This window comes from Odontomachus brunneus, unplaced genomic scaffold (assembly GCF_010583005.1).
Source record: "Odontomachus brunneus isolate Ranch 3 - 2012 unplaced genomic scaffold, Obru_v1 Obru_scaffold_081, whole genome shotgun sequence".
NCBI classification, from domain to species: Eukaryota; Metazoa; Arthropoda; class Insecta; order Hymenoptera; family Formicidae; genus Odontomachus; species Odontomachus brunneus.
The window spans coordinates 353,648-378,905 of NW_022639531.1; the positions used below are offsets into that span (position 1 = coordinate 353,648).

The 25,258-nt window shown below is 35.9% G+C and overlaps 1 protein-coding gene and 1 long non-coding RNA gene across 8 annotated transcripts; one reads left to right on the top strand and one right to left on the bottom strand.

Annotated features, from left to right (window-relative positions):
• Positions 1–6,582: 6,582 nt before the first annotated feature.
• LOC116847606 lies at positions 6,583–7,710 on the bottom strand. Its single transcript, XR_004378794.1, has 4 exons — positions 7,561–7,710; positions 7,211–7,303; positions 6,996–7,068; positions 6,583–6,622 (listed from the first exon to the last, which is right to left on the bottom strand). It is a non-coding gene; the product is annotated as an uncharacterized LOC116847606 (long non-coding RNA).
• Positions 7,711–10,541: 2,831 nt separating this feature from the next.
• LOC116847605 (phosphatidylinositol 4-phosphate 3-kinase C2 domain-containing subunit beta) lies at positions 10,542–24,936 on the top strand. 7 transcript variants are annotated; one of them, XM_032822755.1, is made up of 27 exons: positions 10,543–11,263; positions 11,474–11,703; positions 11,885–12,097; positions 12,251–12,321; positions 12,382–12,488; positions 12,648–12,692; positions 13,125–13,386; positions 13,563–13,783; positions 13,866–13,974; positions 14,059–14,220; positions 14,303–14,532; positions 14,605–14,704; positions 14,792–15,211; positions 15,854–16,055; positions 16,127–16,300; positions 16,444–16,704; positions 16,774–16,962; positions 17,046–17,277; positions 17,512–17,658; positions 17,767–18,015; positions 18,093–18,529; positions 18,620–18,776; positions 19,811–20,046; positions 20,273–20,473; positions 22,549–22,745; positions 22,855–23,102; positions 23,217–24,936. In XM_032822755.1, the coding sequence occupies exons 2-27, from the start codon at positions 11,474–11,476 to the stop codon at positions 23,388–23,390; spliced, it is 5,274 nt and encodes a 1,757-aa protein (XP_032678646.1). In that variant the 5' UTR covers positions 10,543–11,263; the 3' UTR covers positions 23,391–24,936. The 7 variants fall into 7 exon arrangements, with proteins under 7 accessions (XP_032678642.1, XP_032678646.1, XP_032678641.1 ...); XM_032822751.1 differs by having other exon boundaries at positions 10,542–11,308; positions 12,251–12,488; XM_032822750.1 differs by having other exon boundaries at positions 12,251–12,488.
• Positions 24,937–25,258: the final 322 nt, after the last annotated feature.

Genomic DNA, 25,258 nt, shown 5'->3' on the forward strand with positions numbered 1-25,258 from the left:
TCTCTCTCTCTCTCTCTCTCTCTCTCTCTCTCTCTCTCTCTCTCTCTCTCTTCCTCCTTTCCAAAAAATATTAACGGACTACCTGGTGCCATCTAGCAATGTTATGAAAAAGGTAGAGTTTGATTCTCCACTAAATATCTTGAATTGTAGCTAAAGAAGATTTGAATTTAGTCTAAGTTATCTATGATGGCTAAAATTGTCATTACCGACAAAGTAATACTAAAGACCGTCGGTCTTATGCCCTGTCACGCTAATAATTAGTGACTACATTCGCATTTACGTCTACGATTATCTCTTGACCAATCAGAAAGGAAATATTGACTGCTCTGATTAAAAGATAATTGCAGATGTAGAAAGAAGCCACCTGCCTGATTTCAGTGGACAGAGCTAGGCGCATTTTCGAGACGCCATCTAACAAAATGCGCTTTTACTAAGTTCGTTAGGCGTATTTTTGCGGTGGTAACGACAAAATGCACCTAGATCGTGCTCGTTGTACTTCCGTACAATGATAGTAAGTTACAAAAAAATAAATGTCCAATCGCTTTGTTTTTGTCTCACCACTGATGAGTGGACCGCGCGACGTAGGCACGAAGCCAGCTAGCAGCGAACTTATCGCAAAGCTAAATCATCTCTCAACATTCTCGTCTTTCTCGCGCTGCGTTCTGTGTAATTTTATAAGGAAAAAATATTTGGAAACTGAACAATATGAAACAATAAATAAATATACAAGTTTAAATATGCCGCTCATATTTTTTACTTATTTCTCGGCAGCCACAAAAGATATCGATGTGATTCAAAGAAAACTATGTTCTCCACAATTTATCCTGTTGAAATTCAAGGTTTACAAATACTAATAATACTAATACTATAATAGTATTATTTATAACGGTTAAATAAGACGTGGAAGCGTACGTATTTTTCAACGTCGCTGACAGCCATTTTACTACCGATTGCATTTTTCGCGCATTTTTTGGCAACCACTAAAAATATCAAGGTGACTCAACTCAGCCAGCTCAAGTACGTTTTATGAACGTTCATAGAATAACCTCCGAGAATATTTAAATATTCCTAGAATATTCTCGTATGGTACTTCGGAGTTCCCGTGAATCTTCAATAGAACGTTACAAGTAGACAAAAAGTCACGTTCTATAAACGTCCTATGAATCCTCTCTAAAAGAAGGCATGTAAGAGATTTAATTGTTGCCGCTTTTCCGCGATGCTGATTGGTTCTCTCGCTTAGCTCACTTCATGTGGGCTGCGGCTTGCTTCGTGTCGTTTGCGCCAGGCAAATAGCTGTCATCGCGTTATTGGTCATAAAAAAAAAAATACAGAAGAGATATGTCTCTCCCTGTCTTTCCCTACCTTTCCTGCCTCTCCCTGTCTCTCCCTGTCTCTCCCTGTCTCTCCCTGTCTCTCCCTATCTCTCTCTATCTCTTTCTGCCTCTCCTGTCTCTTCCTGCCTCTCCTGTCTCTCCCTGTCTCTCCCTGTCTCTCCCTGTCTCTCCCTATCTCTCTCTATCTCTTTCTGCCTCTCCTGTCTCTTCCTGCCTCTCCTGTCTCTCCCTGTCTCTCCCTGTCTCGCCCTGTCTCTCCCTATCTCTCCCTGTCTCTCCCTATCTCTCCCTGTCTCTCCCTGTCTCTCCCTGTCTCTCCCTGTCTCTCCTTGTCTCTCCTTGTCTCTCCCTATCTCTCTCTGTCTCTTCCTGCCTCTCCTGTCTCTCCCTGTCCCTCCCCGTCTCTCCCCGTCTCTCCCCGTCTCTCCCCGTCTCTCCCTGTCTCTCCCTGTCTCTCCCTGTCTCTCCCTGTCTCTCCCTATCTCTCTCTGTCTCTTCCTGCCTCTTCTGTCTCTCCCTGTCCCTCCCTGTCTCTCCCCGTCTCTCCCCGTCTCTCCCTGTCTCTCCCCATAATTATTAATTAATTAAAGTATATTTTAATTTAATTTTAATTTTATTTTTATTTTATTTTTATTTTACATTTTTTATTGTTTTTTATTAGCTATATGGCGCGCGCGTAGCGCGCACATATATTGTTCTAGTATTCTAAAGAATATCTTACGAATATTCTAAGTACCTTTACAGCATATTACCCTACATAGCACGTAATATTACACAATATCACAGTAATGTTGCAATATCTCAGTAATATTACATAATTTCACTTAGTGAAAAATGAAGTATTATTTTGTCTAAATAACAAAAAAAAACTGGCATTTCATATTTTGTGTCGTTTATTTATTCGTGAGATTCACATGTATTCGATTCCGTGTCAGACGGTCACCCATCTTTAGATGATTATGCTGTTCAAATGCTTAATCTTAACGATCGTACGGGAACTGCTGATGCCAATGCGCAGTAACAATATTTGGTGGATTGTATTTATTAATATAATATACTTCTCAAACGTTCAAAAACGTAATGACATATTTATCGGTAAATGTTTCAAAGAATGTATCAACAATCACAATGCGACTAATATTGATACAATGTTGTATAAGTAATCAAATTTTAACATACGTGCTCACAAAAGGAAGAGAATATTCCTTCTTTCTCGCGATATTTTGACAAAGTAATTACTCTATAATTGAGTTCTCAATTGAAATCTCAGCTGGATTTTTTCAGTAGGATAGGTAGAACACAAAGTCATATAAAAATGGAAATGACGTCAAATGATATAAAAGTGATATCATTTTGACGTCAAATGATAACATTTTCATTACAATTTCATGACATTGGTGTCAAAATGATTATCCACTCAACATCAAAATAATTTTGTGTTGTACCTGGGATGCTCATTAAAATGTGTAAGCTTGTAACCTACCCATAACCTTACTACAAAGTTTAGTAATGTGAAGGTTTATTAAAATGTTATTAGAATATATTCTGAGAATTTACCAAATAATATTCTAATAATATTCATAACGTTCTTAAAACAATACAAGAATATTATTTCCAAATATTTTCTGAATGCGTAGAAATCATCTTGTTAGAATATTCTTCGAATATTCTGTGCTGATAGAATATTCTAAGAACATAACAAATAATATTCCAATAATATTCAGAACATTCTTGAAACCATTTAAGAATATTCTTTCCAAATATTCTCAGAATATATAGAAGTCATCTTATTAAAATATTATCAGAATATTTTGTGCTGTCCGGGAAAGGGCACTATCTGCCCCACCATTCATTTTATTGGAATTAGTTTATTTATAATAATACGAATAATACCGGAAACCAAATACATCGGTACGAATCTCGGCTTAATAATTTAGCGGGAAATCGATACATTATAGTTCGAGACTTGGTTTAATAATTTCATTTGTTGTCTTTAATTTATCGAAATTTAATTTGTCGTCTTGTCAACATCAAACACGTATGCATAAGAAAATATCTCCGAGAAAATATTATGTCGTAATACGACATAACAAGTTATAAAGTATGTTAATCAAACAGTATACTATACAGTATCCGCTAAAAGTTCCGAGCTATCTAAATAACTTTTGAACGACTCGAGGTAGAGATCTAAAATTTATAGGGATATAATAAGATCATAAAGTCTATCATTTAACCACAGAAACACCAAATTCCATACCCCCGGGGGTGAGGGGGAGAGGGAGGCCGGAAAATCTTAAATGGCATGTGGGATCAAGTGAGAACTCGTTTGAAAGGGCTTTTCGAGACGAGAACAACGCGGGATCACTGAAGTCTCTACAATTTTTTTTGGCAAAGTTATGATCATTTAAACATTTATATTGAGATTTTGCGATAGCCCAAGGCCCTGAATGGATAGAAGTGCATATGGGAGTGTGTGCGTGCGTGTCTGGACACGCCTTCGGTCTTGCTTAGTTGACCGGACACGCACGCAGGCACACACTCCCCCCACACACACACTTCCACATGCACTTCCATTCAGGAACACGCGTTCCTGCGCGAAGCCTTATCTTCTTCATGTCATCGCAAAAAACCCTCGCTATCGCAAAATCTCAATATAAATGTTTAAATGATCATAACTTTGAGAAAAAAATCATACAGACCTCGGTGATCCTGTGTTGTTCTCGTCTCGGAAAGCCTTTTCAAACAAGTCCTAACTCGATTCCACATACCATTTAAGATTTTCCGACCTCCCTCTCCCCCTCACCCCCGGGGGTATGGAATTTGGTGTTTTTGTGATTAAATAATAGACTTTATGATTCCATTGTATTCCTATAAATTTCAGACCTCTACCTTGAGCCGTTCAAAAGTTATTTAGGTAATCCGGAACTTTTAGCGAGCACTATATAGAGCATATATAGGGTACATATAGAATATATATAGAGCATAAAAAAGCATATATAAAAGCATAAAAAAGCATATACAGAGCATATAAATATGACATGTTGAAATATATCAATTTAATGTATCATTAAAAAACAATCCGACGAGAGGGAAGCCTGCCGAGTTGAAATTTCAATTGGCCATTCTTATGCAAGAATGATCCAATTCAAAAAATTATAAGCTTTTATCAATGGATACTCTATTCACATCTTTTTAAACCAAACAGAAAAATTCAAGCCTAGATGCTTGAAGAATTTTTTTTATTTTTTACCAGTCGCGTCTTTTTGCACATTTTGCTAAGGACTGAGCTAGTCAGTACTCTTAAAGGAATGGAAATGCTTGACTCGTAGAACTATTGCGAAAATCTCAGAGAAAAATTCTTTGGCTGGATCATGCTTACGTAAATCCGGCGAATTGCAAATTCCAATTCTTACTTTACTTCCCGTCGGACTCAATGCGATTTATGTCTACGTGCATGCAATCTACGTAAAGTGACGCTTTGTGTCTACCATATGAGCGTCTAAATTGAGCACTCACCATTGCGCGTCGTCCCACGGTGTCCAGGGTCCACCAGTCTTCCTGTCGCTGCATCTGACACTGCAATGGTCCTTGCGTCCCACGTCGCCTGTTCACTCCCGACCGCGGTAATCTAACGGAGGTGTCACGAAAAATCCCGTCTCTCTTGGAGGATACACTCCGAGTCGCGAATTGCGTATGAAATATTGCGAACTGCGTCTTCGAGGAAATGTCGGCCTTTTGAATAAACGACGAGTATGTGCGACGAATTTAGCAACGGTCCGATCGAATTGTAGTGTATCGCATTGACACACGCGCGACGCGAACGAAAAAAATGGAATTCGCGAGCGAAGGGAACACGCGACGCAAATCGAAGGCCGATCTCGCGAAATCTTTCGACGCGTGGGCAAAGTAATCTGTGCGAGATTCTCACGTACGACACAAAATATCCCTTATGTAACGTTTCGATGGTGCAACGTAGTAGGCTGCAATACAACTCCGCAATATTTTTGCGGATAACAGCTCCACAATAGTTTTGTGAAGACAATTCCGTAATATTTTTGCGGATAACAGTTCCGCAATACTTTTGCGAAGACAATTCCGCAATGCTTTTGCGGATAACAACTTCGCAATATTTCTGCAAAGTTCGCTCGCGACTCTTCCGCAAATATGATCCGGTGAAGTTCGCAAACCTATCAAATTAATAATCGCAAACGCGAATGTGAATAAAAAATAAGAAACTATGAAAATTGTACCGATAAAGATAAAGATTCTGTTCAAAATTCAAGCGAAAAAAATGTTACCGCATGAAACATCTGTCTTCGTTCGATGGAACTTGTCGCGCGCCGCGTAAGTAAACAAAGAAATGCTCGCATGTCTGACTTGTGTACATCACGTTTTTCGCGAGGAATCCACGCTCACTAACATTGTTTCTATTGTGTCCCGCGTTAGTAAACTCTAACTCTAAGTGAAAAATTAAAACCTGAAAATTTTCCAACGATCGTGAAATTAATTTTGCGAGCAGTTATAATCACGTTAGATCGCTTCGCGCAGGTGCCGCACGATATCGAATCTTGCTTAAGAACGAAGCACGAATTCTACTTTATAAAATGCAATCACGATTCAAGCTGATACGAGAGAGAAAATTGAGAAAATTAACGACCGGCGGAAGATCTATGACGAGGGTGATGTGATTGCGTATTTTCTGTGACACAATCCCATTGCGTGTTGGCGCAATCTCTTTGCGCGTTGGCACACTGCTCGAAACACATGGAAGATTGCATTCAATAAAACTAAATAATTTTATAAAATTTGGAGTGTCCGGAGTGTTCAATACTTTAAGCATCTACTAAGTAGTGTTGGGGTTTGATCAATCAAAATTTTCTCCGACAAAAATCGTCGACCCATCAATAATCTAAGTTAACCAATTTCTAAATACTATGACTAAATACTAATACAATTTCTACATACATTGAGAAAAAAATATAAAAATTTATTTGTCAAATTTATGTAAAATATGCATTATCACTAATATTATTTGAAAAAATAATCACTAATATTGTTTGAAAAAATAATCACTAATATTGTTTGAAAAAACAATCTTCCAATTGTTTCGAGTAGTAATTTTTTTATTGGACGGCACGTACACATACTATAACTACAGCAAAGTAAATCGCATTGATTTAATAAGCATGCACTGCATCGAAAGACTTTTTGTCTTTCTATTATTAATATGTTTTTTTGTTTTGACTCACCAAACCGCCGATCAGGATAGCCACATTCTGCTTTCCTTTCTGGAACAGAAAAATGCCATTTCGCTCATTAGATTCGTGTATTGATGACGATTTGAGTGAAGAAATTTAAAGGATTAAAAAAAATAAACGCGATATTTTTCACGCTGGAAGAATTTTTCGGAATGCATTCACACTTTAGAATATTTCATTTTCTTTTTTTTCGACGTTGCAAATAAATCTCAATCAGAACAAATCAAAATTTTTCAAGTGGTAATGTTACTTAGAAAAAATTCCCCCGCGTGTAATTACGATTTAACGCAATCTTTGTTTCGATTCAAATTATCTCAATATCGAACAAGAGAATTATCTTGTTGAATCTTTATTATTAATCTTGTCAAATTTTTAATTATAAATGCTATTTAATGAAGCTCACCTTCGAGCTAACCCCGCTCGGCCCGAGCCAAATCCTCTGGCGCAGCAGCTCCTAAGAGTTGGCTGGTTCGTCTCTGCAACAGAAAGCAGATTTAATTTAGTGCTACACATGACAATGGAGACAGTAAGGAACTCGATTCCAAACAAGAAAATTTTCAGTTTTGTCGGATTTCTAATTATAAGTATAAATTAGTGAAGCTATGTAATGAAGCTCACTTTCGACTCAGAAAGGCTCGAGGCCTCCAGCGCGGCATATCCCAGGCATCACATCCCCTAGAGCTGCGTGACTGCGTCTGCTCTATTGGATCTCTGTGACAGAAATTTAATTTAATTTAATAATTTAGTACCAATTAATTACACACGACAGCAAGACGAAGTAAGGAAATCGTAACAGCATACTCGAGTTGCTTTCCAATACGCAATAAAAATTATAAAATGACAACGGAATAAAAAAATAATAATACTCGAATAATAAATAGATAATAATATTTGATCGGCATTGAGGAACTCGATCGCGACGTTTCTCTATCTAGCAAATAAAAGAATAAATGAAACGCGGTAATTACCTGTCATGGTAAAGTCCGCAACATCTGTTCGCGTGAAGAGTACGCGTCTTAATTTGCCTCAATTGTCGCGAAGTCGAAACGCAGTATTAAAAATTGGCACAGAATAATCTAGAAAATAACGCGGCAGCTCTCGATGTGCTCGTCTCAACGGTTGAAAGTGTTATGGCGTGACGCTTGAGCACGTGCTCGCGCATGCTTGTTGACATGACCCGGTCGCGCGTTCCCCTAAGCGCCGCTCAATCAGCGGCACGAGCGGGCCGTTACGACGGTTCGTTTACCTAGCCTTTGTGGAGCTCAGAGTTTTTGTTAAAGCCGTTGCCCAAGTATTGTTATTGCCGATTATTCGATCATCATTATTTCGTTATTATACACTCGCGGATATTATATCATTATCGAACAGATATTATTATCACTACCATTTAATATTCGAGTATTATTACTTGTTTATTCAATTATTATTCAATTTATTCGAATATTATTTAATTTATTCAGTTACTATTTAATTATTGCTATTACGTATAGGAAAGTAACTTGGACGTGCCGTTACGACAATTTCTTTACCTCATCTTTAATCAGTTATTATTATCGTTGCCCAGTTATTGTTATTCATTGTTATTACCGATTATTTGATCATCGCTTTTCAGTTATTATCCGCTCGCGGCTATTATCACACGATTGTCGATTAGGTATTATTATCACTATCATTTATTATTCGAATATTGTTAGAACAATTATAATAATATACAATTATAATAATAACAATTATAATAATAATTTTTTAGAACAATTATAATAATATCTGCTCGACAATCATGTGATAATAGCCGCGAGTGGATAATAATTGAATAACAATGATCGAATATTCGGTTATAACAATGAGTAACAATAACTGAGTAACGGCAATAATAACTGATTAAAGACGAGGTAAAGAAATTCTTGTAACGGTACGCCCGTTGCTTCCTTATGCGTAATAATTAAATAATAACAATAATTAGGTAGTAGCAATAATTAAATAATAACCGAATAAATTAAATAATAATCGAATAAAGAAATAATAATTGAATATTAAATGATAGTAATAATAATATCTATTCGAAAATCATGTGATAATATCCGCGAGTGGATAATAAAATAATGATGATCGAATAATCGGTAATAACAATACCTGGGCAACGGCTCTAACAAAAACTCTAGGTTCCAAACAAAGGCTAAGTAAACGTACCGTCATAACGGCTCGTTCGTGTCGTTGACTGAATACCGCTTGGGAGAGCGCGCGGCCGGGTCATGTAAACATGCGTCCCCAAGCACGTGCTCGATCGTCACGCCATAGATTCTCAACCGTTAAGACGAGCACATCGGGAGCTGCCGATGATCTAGTTTTGCGATAATATCGCCGCTAGCTCGCTTCGTGCCTATGTCGCGCGGTTCGCTCATCAATGGTGAGACAAGAATAAAGCGATTGGACGTCTGTACTTTTTTAACTTACTATTATTGTACGGAAGTACAAAGGTGACTAGACGTGCCGATTTTTCACCCTTTGTCCCGAATTTTTTCGAGTGCTATTCGGGACACTGATTTGTAATCATTTTCAATGATTGTCAAATAATTTTCGGATCTTTTTACCCTCCTCTTCCCGCCCCCGCTTCACACATTTCCGAATTCAGGACTGGGAAATCTTACATATACCGCGAGGAGAAACGAAAAGATTACCTATAAATGACGTCTTCACGATACGTCCCGGCGATCGTATATCGCTATTCTCGATATTTATTTCCGCGCGAGACTTACTTTTGACGATTAAAGATGCGTAAAATGCAGAGCGATGTCGATCGATGTGTCCATGGCGGTTGCTTGATGCAGAAAGATCGAGAATCAAGATGATCGCGCGATTGTTAAATCGCGCTGAAAATATACGCCAATATGTGAACAGTGCCGCGGCCGAAAAGAACACGCTCTATGAAATACTTCTCTTTCCATATCTCTTTTCCTAACAAGCTGACGCAACCGCCCGAATATTCCGCATCTCTCTCTCTCTCTCTCTTTCTTTCTGATTGTCATCGCATTTCTAATTCCCGTTCAATAAATCCGACGATCGCCCGATTCTATTGCTACTTGAGCGAATGTTATTAGGAAATGTAAGTGACGTCGAGGCGACACATCGCGACAAGCACCGGCCGCATATACCGCGAGGAGAAACGAGAAGATTACTTACAAATGACATCTTCACGATATGCTCCGGCGATCACACATCGCTATTCTCGACACTCCCGAGATTTATTAACACGCAAGACTCATTTTCGACGGATAAAAGACGCGAGAAACACGGAGCGATGTGAATCGATGTGTGCCCATGGCTGCTGCTTGGCGCGAAAAGATCGAGCATTTCGTGCGATTCATTACCAACGTCTAGATTGAATAACCACAATGACAACTTCGTAGTGCGAAACGAACGCGGTTGGTCTAGAATAGTTTCAATGATTATCAAATAATTTTCGGATCTTTTTATCCCCCTGATCCCGCTTCATACATTTATGAAGGTCCCGAATTCAAAGCTAGGGCCGGTATTGTCGAATCTTATTTCAAGATCGTCTTAAGTAATGTCTTAAGATGCGAATATGGTTCTGTGATTGGTTCATGACATCTTAAGACAGTTCTTAAGATGATCTTAAATATAAGATTGGACTATGAATACCGACCTAGGAAATCTGGTCACCTTAGTACAACGGGCACGAACCAGGCGTATTTTATCGTTACCACCGCGAAAATGCGCCTAACGAACGTAGTAAAGGCGCACTTTGTTAGATGGCGTCCCGAAAATGCGCCTAGCTCCGGTCATTAAAATCAATATTTTTAACAAAACTACATATAATTACCATCTACTGATTTTACACATTTTTACCGGCAGAAGGTTATTAAATGGCGAAATTTTCTGGCACGCAAAATCCCGTGAGATCACTGGATCTTTCATATTCATTACGTCAGTGACTAGAGAACACAGAAAATCAAACTATGTGGAATTTGTATACCGGTTTCTCGATACCTGCATAAATGGGCACGGAGCTTCAAGTTAAAAGGATGCAGCTCTCCTAATACGTCATAGCGCTGCGTTGGTGGATCGTCATCGGACGAGGGAGGGAGAAAGACAGATAGAGAGAAAGAGAGAAAGATAGATAGAGAGAAAGAGAGAAAGAGAGAAAGAAAGAAGTGGGAGAAAGAGTAGAGAGCGTTTCGAAAGCACTTGTCAACGAGATACGTCTTGTCAGGAATAATGCCGCAGTGAGCCGCCAGTTTTCGTCTTACAACCGTCTATACCGCGTACACTACCAACCGCAACTTTGCCTATCGCAAAAACGATAACGTGGTCCTTTAAACACGCTCGCTGACTGCACGCTTATCACATTACTCTTGTTTCTTATCGCTACACGCGGCGTTACATTACGCTCGCGGTGGTCAGTAGCGTACGCATCGTACAGCGTCATCGAAAATCTGAGAATTTCGATATCCGTCCTGTCTGATTCCGTCCGATGCGGAGATCGACTCGAAGATCCTGGTGTTTACAAGATGTCACGAAGCAACGTGCTCAAACTACGCGACGGACAGTAGATGCTGCCGAACGAACATCGTTCTAAGGACAAAGCGGTTATTCACCTCGACAATCAAGCAGAAGTCACCTGTTGTTTTGTTGCCTCTTCGTTTAGCATAGGTTCGAATTTGACAATACACTGTCGCTAATCTCCAGCTGTTGAATGTGTGTACAATTATGTATATGCATATATATATATATACTGTCACACTGTTAAAGAATTGCCAGTATAATAATGCAAGCAACAAATTTTTACTAACGTTACAATTTACGAACTCTGATACTGTGTATGTACAATGTACTAAAAGTGATTTTTTTACTTGGTTCTAGATGTCACACTGCAGTAAGAATACTGACCAGAAGACTGCGGTGATTGATCATGAAAGGCAGTTTCAGGAAGACTTAGAGCGAGCTCAGGCACTCAGTTTGGAAAGTTTGGCTCTAGAGAAATTCAGATTGCAAAAGTTGCAATCCAACGTGCAGCAATTGTGCTTTGGACAAAATGTGTGCAATACAAATAGTGCAGTATCGGAGACAGATGGATGTTTGCAGGGAGAGAGGTAAATGCTTTATATTTAATGTTTAGTCTTATTCTTATTTCGACGTGTGTGTAATTATATGACGAATAAATCAGTATTAATATATCCAATTTATTCAATATATAACATGTTTTATTTGGGCAAGAGAATAAATGATTGTAGAAAAATAATTAAGTAAAATTTTATTTTGTGATGTTTGCAGATCTCAATGCAGAAGTCGACCAAGACCTGGATCTTTCAACACAAATCAAAAGAATACTGTAATATTGGCACCACCACCCCCAATACCATGTAGAAGAAATTCAACGACTACTGCAGCCAGTCAAGATTCTTCCACTGACTTGATCAACTTTACAAGTCCTGTGAAGCAGGACAATCTAGCCGAATATTGCTCGACACCACCTCCACCACCACCGTAATATATTTTTACTACTATATTTACTTATGGCAAAACAATATTCCATAAAACATGCTTGTGCATTAGTATATTGTATATTACACACACATACACACACATATATATACACTACTTTAATCTCTAATATCAATTATTTTACACTTTTTCTAGAAAAGCACCAGTTGAGCCTAAATGGGATACTCATCCATCTTTATTAAAGAGACAATCAAGAGTATCACGAAGTAATAGCTCAGTTGGCGCATATCATTCCAGAGATTTCAGATATCATTCTCTTTCTCCAGGCCCGCGATCTTCCACGGCACCATGTACACCAGGAACTCCAGGAATTAGTCCAATCATGTCAAGAGCTAGTAGCGTTAGCAACAATGTACCTGATATTGCACCACAGGTAATAGATATTTCTGTAAGATCTAAAATTTGTTGTTGAGCAAACATTCCTAAACCAGATCTTTTCTTTTTCTTTTTTCATTTTCATTTGGGCGGTAAAATTTATCTGATTTTGTAATAGAATATAAAGCAGTTGGTTAAAACGCAGTTTTTCTTGCAGCCCGCATGGAAATCTATTACATTTAAACATTTTTTCTTCAGACAGGTATTATTATATCTGAAAATATGGAACAGCTCACTTCTTTTCTTTTTAATAATGGCTTTAAAAACCAGTAGTGCTATTAGAAAATCAAATTATATCATAAATGACCATATGAAGTGAGCGCTTCTTTTTTACATGATTAGTATAATTTATATTATTTATAAGTTATTTTAATATTATATATAACCTTAGTTATCTTAATTTATATATATATATATATATATATATATATATATATATATATATATAATGTCTACACACAAAAATAATATCGATCAAATAGGTTCACGTTTTACTTCTTTTCCAGCAAAGTGCAAAGGTATTTTCTTTATATTGTTATTGCTGCTTGTTCTTCGAGCGAAGAATGTTCATCAATGCACGATGAATGAAACGAAAAAAATGCTGTCTTGAAAGTTGCATTTATTTTTTTTCTAGATTCCTCCATTGCCTATGAATTATAGACCAACTGTTGCGCCTGCCATATGTGCACCGTCAATATCAGCATTCTGTATGGACGACGAACAGTTGAACGTACTGAAAGTGATAGAGAAAAAACCAAATAGCAATCTTATAGATTTGAGTAGTTTTGAGCAAACGGAAGACAAGACGAATGTACGAGTTAGCGTACTGGAAGCGTTTGATCCATTACTCATAAAGACTGACAATAGAAGTGATTCTATGCAAAACCATAAAGACGGTGAGTTATCAAATATATGTATTTTATAGCTCTTAATGAATTATTAATGTATAAAAATTAATGCATATGAAATGGCAAAATTTAAAATGTAATACGGCTAAAATATTATCTATGCAAAATATACATGCATAGGTAAATGTTGTTACTCTATCATTATCATAGATAAATTTTTGCAGATTCGCAATCGCAAGTTAGTGGCACTGTATACGATCCGTTCGATCCATTTGATTACATGTATAGCACAAACGAAAGCGCCAATTCAGATCCAGTTTATGCTGCTGTAGAGAAATCCGCGAAATCGCCGGCTATATCGCCAGCTGCACCACCACCATTACCTCCTCGGAATTCGTCTGCATGGAATACTATAGAGAGACGAAAAACTTCTTTAGATCGTCGAGTAAGTTTCGGAAAAGTTCGTCTATTCTTTCTTTTTTTTTTTTTTTTAGGCAAAATCATTTGCGTCTCAACATTATTTCTAGCAAAAACGTCAAACACGTTTGTATGAGAATGTAACGGTCATAAAGACCAGATCATCTCTTCATGATTGTGACTTAAAGGCGTTCCACAAAATGATCAAGTCTGTACGAGGTTAGTGGAAAATAATATATATTTTGTTACACATTACACATCTCACCGGGATTCCTCGTCGCTCACGATATAAAATCATTGAAGGCGAGTTCCCGTTTAATAATCCCACTACAAATATTGGATACGTTGTGAGTCCAATGATGGAGAACTTATATCCAGATGGTACAAGTATAAAATTGGTAGTTCATCCACAATTGGTTAGTAGCGATAAAGATCCAGTACCATCTATTTCTTTTACTTGTAATGGTAAGTTAATAAAATTTATTTGAAAGGCACGAAATTACCTTAATGTGATTTATGTTGTATCATTATAAATATTCTATTTCAGTGAATTGTAGCGTCGAACACGTTATCCTGAACGTCGCTTGTTCTTTGGAAGATGAGGATACAGTAAATGTAGAAAAATATTGTTTAAGAGTGTGGGGATTAGCTGAATACCTTGCCCCTAATACAACTTTAGCACAATACGAATATATACATCAGTGTATTAAATTAGAAAAGGATATTGAATTAGCTATAATGAGCAGGTCACAAATTAAGCAATCTATTGCTCGAACGGTCGGTATTATGCATATGTAGATATAAACGTTCTGCTTATTTTAACACTCACGCTGTTTTCTTCTATTTTAGTTACAAGATGATAATCGCGATCAGTGTCTAAAGTTGGAAGATATTCTACCAAACGAACCTTCCCAACCTATTTCATACGATACACTACTTATTTTACTAGGTACATTTACGCACATACATGTATGTGTAAAAAAATACTTTGTTTTTTCTATGTTGACATTGCTATGTTATTCTTTTGTGTTTACAGAAACAGTAGAGAAAGAGATGGAACGCGTAGAGACCGCAGCCATACAATTGGCTACCACAAATCAAGGTTCTAACTTACTACCTCAACTTCAACCACGTGGCGTCGTGCAAACGGTAAAAGCGGTGTGTGCCTTAATGGGAAGCATCGAGACGTTTGAGATCACGGAGGCAGTTGACAATTTCGTGAATGCCTGTTGCCAGTTTCTGCCGCAAGCCCACACAGCTAATATAGACTGCAAGAAACCAGAGATCTTACATGAGGACGGTGATTACGCTGTGGTTACTTTGAGAAAGAAATTTCCCGACGTGATCACCTCTCATTGTCTTAAAATCCGTGACGCCATTCAAGAGCTCGTCGAAACTTACTGTCACGCGTTTAGGGTCGACTTTCAGTTAAACAGCAAAGGAGAATTCCCGACAAGTAAGAAGAAGATTAACTCTTTCATATATACAGGGTATCTCACACTCTCCTCCGGGCATTTTGTGGAAACGTAGAACAGGTTGCGGTGAACATAAAAGTTCTATACCGTTTTGCGATATTCGCAATAATTATCGAGATATTAATTTGTGAATGATCATGCAGGATGGTAAATGAGTTATAATAGTGACGACTGCCGTCGTGTACTTATATTTTAGGTCAAATTGAACAAAAAAGTCCACTACTATTTTGCAAATAATCACATAGATTTTTAATTATTAATTAAAGAAGATGAGTGCATTATAACGCAAAATCGTGCAGTAATCTTCTTTAATTAATAATTAAAAATCTATGTGATTATTTGCAAAATGGTAGAGGACTTTTATATTCAATTTGACCTAAAGTATAAATACATGACGGCAGTCGTCGCTACTATAACTCATTTACCATATTCTGCATGATCATTTACAAGTTTTCTACAATTAATATCTCGATAATTATTGCGAATATTGCAAAACGGTATAGGACTTTTATGTTCACCTCAACCTGTTCTACGTTCCTACAAAATGCCCGGAGGAGAGTATGAGACACCCTGTATACACGTAAAATATAAAATTGACATTGTTATACGTTTTTGTTTAACAGATACGCTAGTTTCGTCAGAAGTGATCGACACTATTTTAGTGCGTGTTGGAGCACTGCATAGACTACCGAATTCATGGAAACACGACGACTACATAGTGGCAGCTCAAATCTTTCATGGAACTAGGCCAGTAGGAAATCCCGTTTTATCGGAGCCAATGACGGTCAGCTCAAACTTTTATCCGAGAATTTTATTTAATACGTGGTAAGTATTAGGATGCATTCGCAGCGTTTTTCCAATGTATATCAGATTCAATCAAAATTATTTTATTCGAGGTTGGAATTTCGCGGTATAAGTGTGTGTCAAGTGCCGAGAGAAGCCAGACTCGTACTAGTTCTTTACGGCCGCACTTTGCAACCTGCTGAGCATGAGTCAAACTCCTCTGCGGAGAATTCAATGCAGAAAGAGGAACTTGGGTGGAGCGCTATACAGTTCTTCGATTACGACGGGTAAGTGATATGTGATATAAATAATTCTTTAAATCTCTGATCGTTCTTCATTCAGCTTTTTATCCTCAACGAGATCGCGTTATTATCTGGTATGTTTCCTTGCGTCATATACGTGCTTTTAAATCTTTTCATTTTGTTTGTAGCGTTATAAGCCAAGGAAGCTTTTTTCTATCTCTTTGGCCAGCCATTGCAGACAAAAGATTAGGTCCGGCGCCGGCGCCTGGAATTCATCCGCATGGCGACACTCACCCCATCATAGGATTAGAATTACCCGATTACGGAGGAAAGGTATTGTTCCCTACTGAATTGAGAGATCACGATGTAGAATCGCTCGATTTCAATTCGTTAGATCAGAATACACAAGAGCTACTGATAGACATCACGCAACAGGATACGTTTTCGAGGTACGCTTTAATGATGCAATAGTAACAAATAAAGTGCTCGATGTTTATGAGATTTTTTTTATTTTCTAGACCACCTATTGACGAAAGAGAAATTTTATGGGAAAAAAGACACTATCTACACAACAGACCCGAAGCTCTACCCAAAGTATTATTAGCTGCACATAGTTGGGACTGGGCGTGCTTACCAGATTTACACGCGTCACTCAGAGTTTGGAGTCCATTACCTCCAGTGCAAGCCTTACAGTTACTTTTACCGTGGTACATTTTCATAAAAATTACTCCTTCAGTGTTATTTTTTTCGGAGAACGATTAGAATATCGCAATGTTTGTTTTTTTTACAGTTTTCCAGATATGAAAGTCAGAGAAATGGCAGTTGGATGGATTCGCGAGCTCAGCAACGATGAATTAGTCGATTATTTGCCGCAATTGCTTCAAGCGATGAAACACGAGACATACGAGGCTTCACCCTTGACACGATTTTTATTAGAGCGTGCCTTACTTTCACCGCGAGTGGCTCACCATATTTACTGGCTGTTAACTCAAGCGCTACCGGGACAAAGTCCCCAGGTACAGGTTGGAAGATCAACATTATTAACATTATTAATCGCTTTGTATTTTGAATGCTTGAATTGTAACAATTTTGAATACTAAAATCGTAATGAGACATCAACAATCTAAATCATACATACTATTCATGTTTTTCATAATCATCTAATGGTAATGGGGCAATCATACGATGTGCATTATTAACACAGAAATTACCTAATACCAAATACATTAAAGCGAAGCTCTTTTTTTGTTCTTTAGAATTCTGCTGAGATTGCCGCGGAAGATGACAAAGCTATCAGTTATGCTCGTTATCACCGGAGATTACAGTTAATGTTAAGAGCATTATTGGCAGTTATTGGAGATGCACTGAGAAATAGTTTCCTTACTCAACAATTACTAGTTAAAGTATATTTCAGTTTTATATTTTACATACACACACACATATATGTAATGTGTGTGTGTTTGAAAAATATATTCATATATTACAAGTCACAATTTGTACTATTTGCATAGAATCTTCACGAAGTAGCTGAAAATATTAAAGTCACAAAGGAATCGTTACGCATAGAAACGCTTAAAACCGGTTTACAAAATATACACTGCCAGTTAATGGAAGATGATGGCACATGTTTGCCGTTGTCTCCCAGTAAATTAGCATTCGGCATTAATGTACCGACATGTGCCTATTTCCCGTCATTCACTCTGCCATTGAAAATTAACTTCATCGGTTGTGATAATGTAATAAGTCCGGCAATTTTCAAGGTATGTTTTTTACTTTGTTCTATGCCGTAATCAGAGATTGACACGTATATTATATATATCGTTCTTTTTTCTTACAGGTTGGTGATGATTTACAGCAGGATATGTTGACTCTCCAAATGGTTCGTATTATGGATAAGTTATGGTTAAAGGAGGGCCTTGATTTGAAAATGGTTACTTTTACCTGTGTACCAACTGGTCACAAGCGTGGAATGATAGAAATGGTCACAAATGCGGAAACATTGCGAAAAATTCAAGTTGAATTTGGTCTGACCGGGTCATTTAAGGACCGACCGATCGCAGAATGGTTGGCGAAGCACAATCCCTCGGAATTAGAGTATGAGAGAGCAGTGGACAATTTTACAGCGTCTTGCGCCGGTTATAGTGTCGCCACTTATATTTTGGGGATTTGTGATAGACATAATGACAATATCATGTTGAAAACGTCTGGACATTTGTTTCATATTGACTTTGGAAAGTTCCTAGGCGACGCACAAATGTTTGGAAACTTCAAAAGGTGAGTATAATTTCGCGTATTTATTTTAACTAGAGCGATATAAGTTGTATATATATAATATTATGTATTTTTTTATATTTTTAATCACAGAGACAGAACACCGTTTGTGTTAACGTCAGATATGGCATATGTTATAAATGGAGGGGACAAGCCCTCCGCGAAATTTCACCATTTTGTAGATTTGTGCTGCCAAGCTTTCAATGTAGTTCGAAAACATGGAAATCTTATTCTTCATCTGTTTGGATTGGTATGTTATAATTCTTCAAATTTTATAATAACACTTATAGTGAATCATTCTTTACTACTATTTTCCAATTTTTTTCATAAAATCCGATTTTATGTAAAGTATTACAATATACAAAATACAAGTATAATAAAATATTATAATATACAAGATACAATAATAATATACAAAGATGATAATATAATACCTAAAACCCAAAAATCTGCTAATCTAAAAGCCTAATAAAAGGTAATAAATATCATTAAAATAACTCTAAATATAAAATAATCCCAAAAATATAAAATATAAGTAAGCCCAAAATAGAACACTTTTAAATTCAAAACTGCGCCGATGTTTAAATCTGCATGTGTAAATAAAATTCATTGAAAATTATATTTTCAAATTAGAAACACGTAAATTATATAATTGAAGTTTATAAACGTAAAATGAATAAAATGGATAAATTATTATTAAAAGATCAAAATTTTTAGCACAATCGGATAAATATTATGGAATAATTATTTTACATCTCTTATCAATCTCTTGTGCATACATTATGTTTTATATTAGTAGAATAAAAAATTCATGAGTTATGTGGTGTACTTATTCGTTATGAAAACAACAAAACCACAACGGAAGAGCTTTATCAGAAAGAGGACCGCTATCGCCCTAAACTATATACGATGTAGTTAATTAGTGTTTATCGTCTGTGCTCTTATAATATCGTATACTGTAGCAGTCTGAATCAAGTGTTTTAAGAGTGAAGAGTACGAGTGAAGAGTACGAATTAACGTGGAAAACGAATTAACGTTAAGAAATCGTTGTGAGATCAAAACACCATCAAGAGTTCGCGGCATGCGTTAAAAATCCATTAGATAGGGATCCATTTTCACCGTTGCTGTAATATCCCAAGATACGTCACGATGGATGAGTTAATATCCCAGAAGAACCTCCTCAGTGATTTACATAAACAAGATCTCATAGCACGAAAACTTCACGATATCGAGATAAAAGATCACTTGAATCAAGCGAGAATGAACGAATATACCACTTCGCAGATGACCTCATCTGGTATTCCTGGAGTAACTATGGACGCAGTCAGCTACGTGCAGAAAGCTCTGCTTCCCGGGCAAACAAATCCCGAAGCAGCGGCAACTTTTGCTCGAATGATAGAGAGCTCACTGAAGAGCTGGTTCACGCAGTTTAACTTCTTCTTGCATAATCTAGCGCAGCTCAGATTCTCCGGAGATCATAGTGACGGAGAACTTTTGTCCTTCATTCCACGCACATACACGTAAGTTTTGCTGTTTCAATTAATTAAAATCAAATCAACGAGAAGAGGCAACAGTTCAAACTCTCAGAATTTTACTTTGTAAGCCCTTTTATTTTCTTTAAATATATTGTAGCATTTTTCAAGTAGATGATTTTTTCTAATCATGCATATATAAAAATATAATCTTACGCGTATAATTTTAAACAATTAATAAGTATTAACAAGTAACAATTATAAACTGTTATAGAATGCAACAAGAAGGTCAATTAACAAGCGTTCAAGTTCACGGCTATCAAAAACGTTATGACCCCGAGAAATATTATATGTACATTTTGCGGATACAACGGAAAGGCCAAGCGGATCCAACATATCTGTTCCGATCGTACAAAGAGTTTTGTGAATTTTATCAGAAATTGTGCATACATTTTCCACTTGCCAAGGTGGCCAGGTAAGAATCACTTACATTAAGAGAAAATATATTTAAAAAACAGTCAATATATTTATTTTTGTGGGTACTAATAACATATATTAAATCTAAATTCTTTTAAGTAGAATAAACAATTGCTTTCATGAAAAGCTAAGATTTTTTTGAGGTTTCGAGAAACCATATATTTTCTTATTTGAAACATTTTTTTATATTATCATACGTAAATATGTTACATATATATAGTACTCGCTGAATAAATATTTACTATTTCTTAAATATTTTTTTTCTCAATGTATATGTACCAATTATATACCCTTTTTACATACAATGCTTACATGTAAATTATAATACATCTATTCTTTCTAAGACAAAGTATAAGTTATTAACAATTTTTCCTTTATAAATTAAAAAAAAATATATATATATATGTATATCTATCACGAACAAAAAGTAGAAGAATACGACTTAATATATGAATATATATGTTTTCCTGAAAATATCTTACATGCAACATTTGTCACTTTTCAAATCACTAATTCAGTTTCTTCACAGATACGATTTTTTGTATTTGAAACATGATTTTGATCTTCGTTTATTTTATTTATTTTTTCTCTGTATATCGACGATTGTTCTGCAACATTTAAATCTTTCATAGATGCAGTAGACTCTTCGTTTTGAATTACATAGTTATCACGTTTCGAATCAGTGTTTAATGACGGTGATTGATTTGCACTTTTTTTTGTATGATCATATCGTTGTTCTCTGTCATTGGCACTTGTGGAATCATTTGCAATCGAAGAAGACACAGCTGAGAACGTATATTCATTTCTCCGCGTTGGCAATGTATTAGATTCAGAATACGAAACTTTCCTGTACATGCCTGTCATTGTTGGAAATTTATATGTCCCTTTTTTATTTAACGAAAAACGTGCTCGAAACCATTTTAGACCCATTTCCAAGATCGGTATTAAACCTTAAAAAATTAATTAGTCTCTGTATACTTAGATTGTCTCTTAAATAAATTCTTGAATTATCTGTACATAATATATGCGGTCTTTCATATTTTTAATAATAGTATTAATTCGTAATCAATAAATCAAAAATATATTAACACTAGTCTTTGATATTACTTACTTTTACGAAAAAGAAGTTTTAACGAATTAATGAAATATGGCCTGATAGAGATCCGTTGAGAATGTTTCTCTATTCACTGAATGTGTAATCTATACTTAAAATTAAGATATTAATTACTTTAATTAAAATTAAGATTTTAATTATTTAATTAGCTAATTAAAATCAAGGTAAGAAATATTTGTTCTTATTAATTTGTCTGCCAATAATTAATTTTTCACGTAAGGTACATTAAGGTACCACACAATAACATAGTACTATTTCTACTTTATATATAATTAATATTGATAAACAGTTATTTACTTACCATGTGGAAGTATTAAAGGTGCTGTCATCGATCGCTTTAAAAGATATCGAGTGATTAATTCACAAGGAATCTCTGCCTTTTTCTCTTTTCTCTATTCAATATGATAAAATATTATTACGTTTATATATATAAACGAATATTATTTCGATAATTACACATTATTACGAACAAAAACTCTGCAATATATTTGGAAGTAATATAACAGAAAAGAACGTGTCGTGTCGCAAAGTGCGCGAAGTATCTTAAACATAAAGACTTGTCGCGCACAAAGTCGCACCTTTTGATACGCGTTATCTCCAGATTGTCTGATTAGTCAGACATATCTCACATGTTTAGCAGTCTCTTAGTCACGCTGTGATTAATTAATTATAGCGCTCGGTACTCGTTAAATGCAAATATTGTAATGAGTCATTTAATTATGATAACTGATTCTGATTAAAGTATACCACGTAAATTTATATTTATTGCAATATACAGAGACTTCACAATGCTATCGTTGCTTTATACGATCGTCTCGACTGTGACACGTTAAGCGGAAAGATCTCGTCACATACGTTGACGCTTCGAGTGTTAGACGCTATCATGGGTGTTTACAAATACGAGATATGCCATTCATCGCCATTTTAATGACAGACTATACTATTCATTTATTTCGCAGCTTACCGAGCGGAATAAGCGTCGGGCGTTCCAACATTAAGCAAGTAGCCGATAAACGGCGGGCGGATATAGAAAAGTTTCTTGTCAGTCTATTTAAAATGGCACCAGAAATATCTCAAAGCGATCTGGTGTACACTTTCTTTCACCCGCTACTACGAGATCAACAGAACGCCGATATTCGCTTACGTAAAGTCAAAGGTAAAACTTGATGATACATCTTAAAACCTTCAAAGACTATACTATGTATACATATATTTGGAATGTCTTATGATTTGTCTCTTAATCTATGAAACAATGTTATTTTCAGTTGGAAACTGGTGGGCCGAGAAGAGAGTGAGAGACAATATACAAAACGGCCAGATCAAATTGTCGCTTCACTACGCTCGCGGCACTTTGTCCGTCATGGTTTGCCACGCTCGAGGACTTCCTAAAGTAGCTAACGCTCAAGAACCGAACACATACGTGAAGGTATACCTTAAACCTGATCCCCCGAAAGCGACAAAACGGAAAACAAAAGTGGTAAAGAAAAATTGTCATCCGTCATTTATGGAAATGGTAAATAAATGATGTCAATTTTAATATGCTCTGTTGCGCTGTTTAAAAATAGATAAATATATTTAGTCAGAAAGTACATTGTAATTAATAATTGGTCTTTTTATATCGCACTAGTTGGAGTACAGGATGCCTCTAGAAGTGATAAAGGAAAGAACGCTGGAAGCAACGATATGGAATCATGATACCTTGCAGGAAAATGAGTTTCTTGGTGGTATAAGTTTACCACTCGGACACCTCGACTTGACAAATGAGACTATTGAATGGTTCTCGTTAGGTAGCGTACGATGAAGCGAGTATAAAGACTGCCTTGAAATCAAGTCTCTTAATGCTCATAGTGATTAAAAATATCACATCGGGAAGTATAACATTATCGCACAATATTAAAGCTTCTTCATTATGCACAAGCAAGTGCAATGATCACTGCGCTTATTTACGATATAAAAATAGTCTTTATTTATACAACTTCGCGTCCGGCGAAGTCTTGCTTCTTTAATATAGTCATTTCGCAGTTTATGAAATGAGACGATATAGGTGTTAAGAATTATGTGATATCCAAGAAATAGCTATATAGCGGAGGAAGAATCAACTTTTAGAAAAGTTGCTAAGAAACATAAAGTATATACATATAATAATTATTTAAATAAAAATATATCTACACTCGTTTGCACAATTGTGACCATTTGATACGCTCATAATTTCATCGGAAAAGCGTATGCAAATGAGTGCGCATGTACATGGTCTGTCGCAAAAGCAATGAGACTTTCCTTTTCTAACATATTTTGATATCTTATGTGACAACACTGGACATCAAAACCACAATTCTTAAATCTTAGTATCTTGCAAACATATCACTAGATGTGATACAATTCATTCAGTGTGCCTCGCGTAATCGTAAACTAAACAAGAGTGTGTTTCGTGACTACATCGCAAAAGTGGAACACAGAGATATCGAGCGAAAGCACACCATCAAGTTTTGTTTCACGAAAGTATGACGAATACTTGCGAAAACATGAAACTTATTGATCTAAACATTATCTCGAATAAAAACTTCTCAATAGCGTAAGAATTATTTGAGAAAGCCGATCCTAATTAAACTCTTTAAATTTCTCTGTTTTATTTTGGTGATACAATCGATAAATTCTTTTTATGTTGTCAAGATTTTCAGTTTTAAACCGGCCTACGATTTTTCTTCCAACTACGATATACAACACTTAGAAAAGTCAGTCTAATTACTTTGATGACAGATTGCGATATGTTGAAATATGCGGGACAAATAGGTAATAAAGAAACAACGATTACAACGTTGCAGGAATTTAAAATTATAACGTGTGTGTTTATGTATATTTCTCCAATTATATTTTTCGACGTGGAATGTCTGAACATATGAAGAATTCATCATGAATCGAATGAATTTCCACACTGGAAGTTTACTCTTTTAAAGGGATTTTATACACTTATTTATTTATATCACTTTTTACTGACCATATATATCAATCAATTGTAAATAGACCAAATGTATTTTATATGACACGCAGTTGTGGCAATGAAATAATTTGTAATCAAACTCTAAATTCCATTTTGATGACATTTTATAGTCCGAACGAGAATTTGCGATTTCTTATAAATCTAGTTACATGAAAATCGAATTATATATGTATGTACACAACATACAACATTTAGCAAAATCATGTTTTATGATTTTATAGCATTATTTTAATATTAGAGGAAAATATTTACATAATTATCTAATGTAATGGCCTCGTTTATAACAAATGGATGTACTCTGTTAACAAAATTATATGTAAATATGCTATTAAATTTATGTAATAAACTATCTTTTTGTTTTGCCTCTGTACGTATGTTGCTCGACTTGACGAACAATTGAACTTATGAATATCCAGAGTGCTCGCAAAATCTCATTCAGATCCTTTCAAGTTATATATGAGCGGCAAAACAAAACTTGTTTTTTAAATCAAGCGAGCAACATCTGTTTCAAAATCATTCGCTACCATCGTCGTGCATCTTAAAATAGCTACGATCGGTAAGGTAACTTATCGCTCAGCACGTTCCGATAGAATTTATAATATTTTGTTATATATATATATATATATATATATATATATATATATATATATATATATATATATATATATATA

Bases quoted from the DNA above. Each gene is read 5' to 3' on its own strand.
- LOC116847605 (XM_032822751.1), top strand. From the start codon at position 11,474: ATGTCACACTGCAGTAAGAATACTGACCAGAAGACTGCGGTGATTGAT. The intron at 13,784-13,865 runs GTAAGTTTCGGA...CATTATTTCTAG, and splicing joins AAACTTCTTTAGATCGTCGA to CAAAAACGTCAAACACGTTT. The intron at 20,047-20,272 runs GTAAGTTTTGCT...AAACTGTTATAG, and splicing joins TTCATTCCACGCACATACAC to AATGCAACAAGAAGGTCAAT.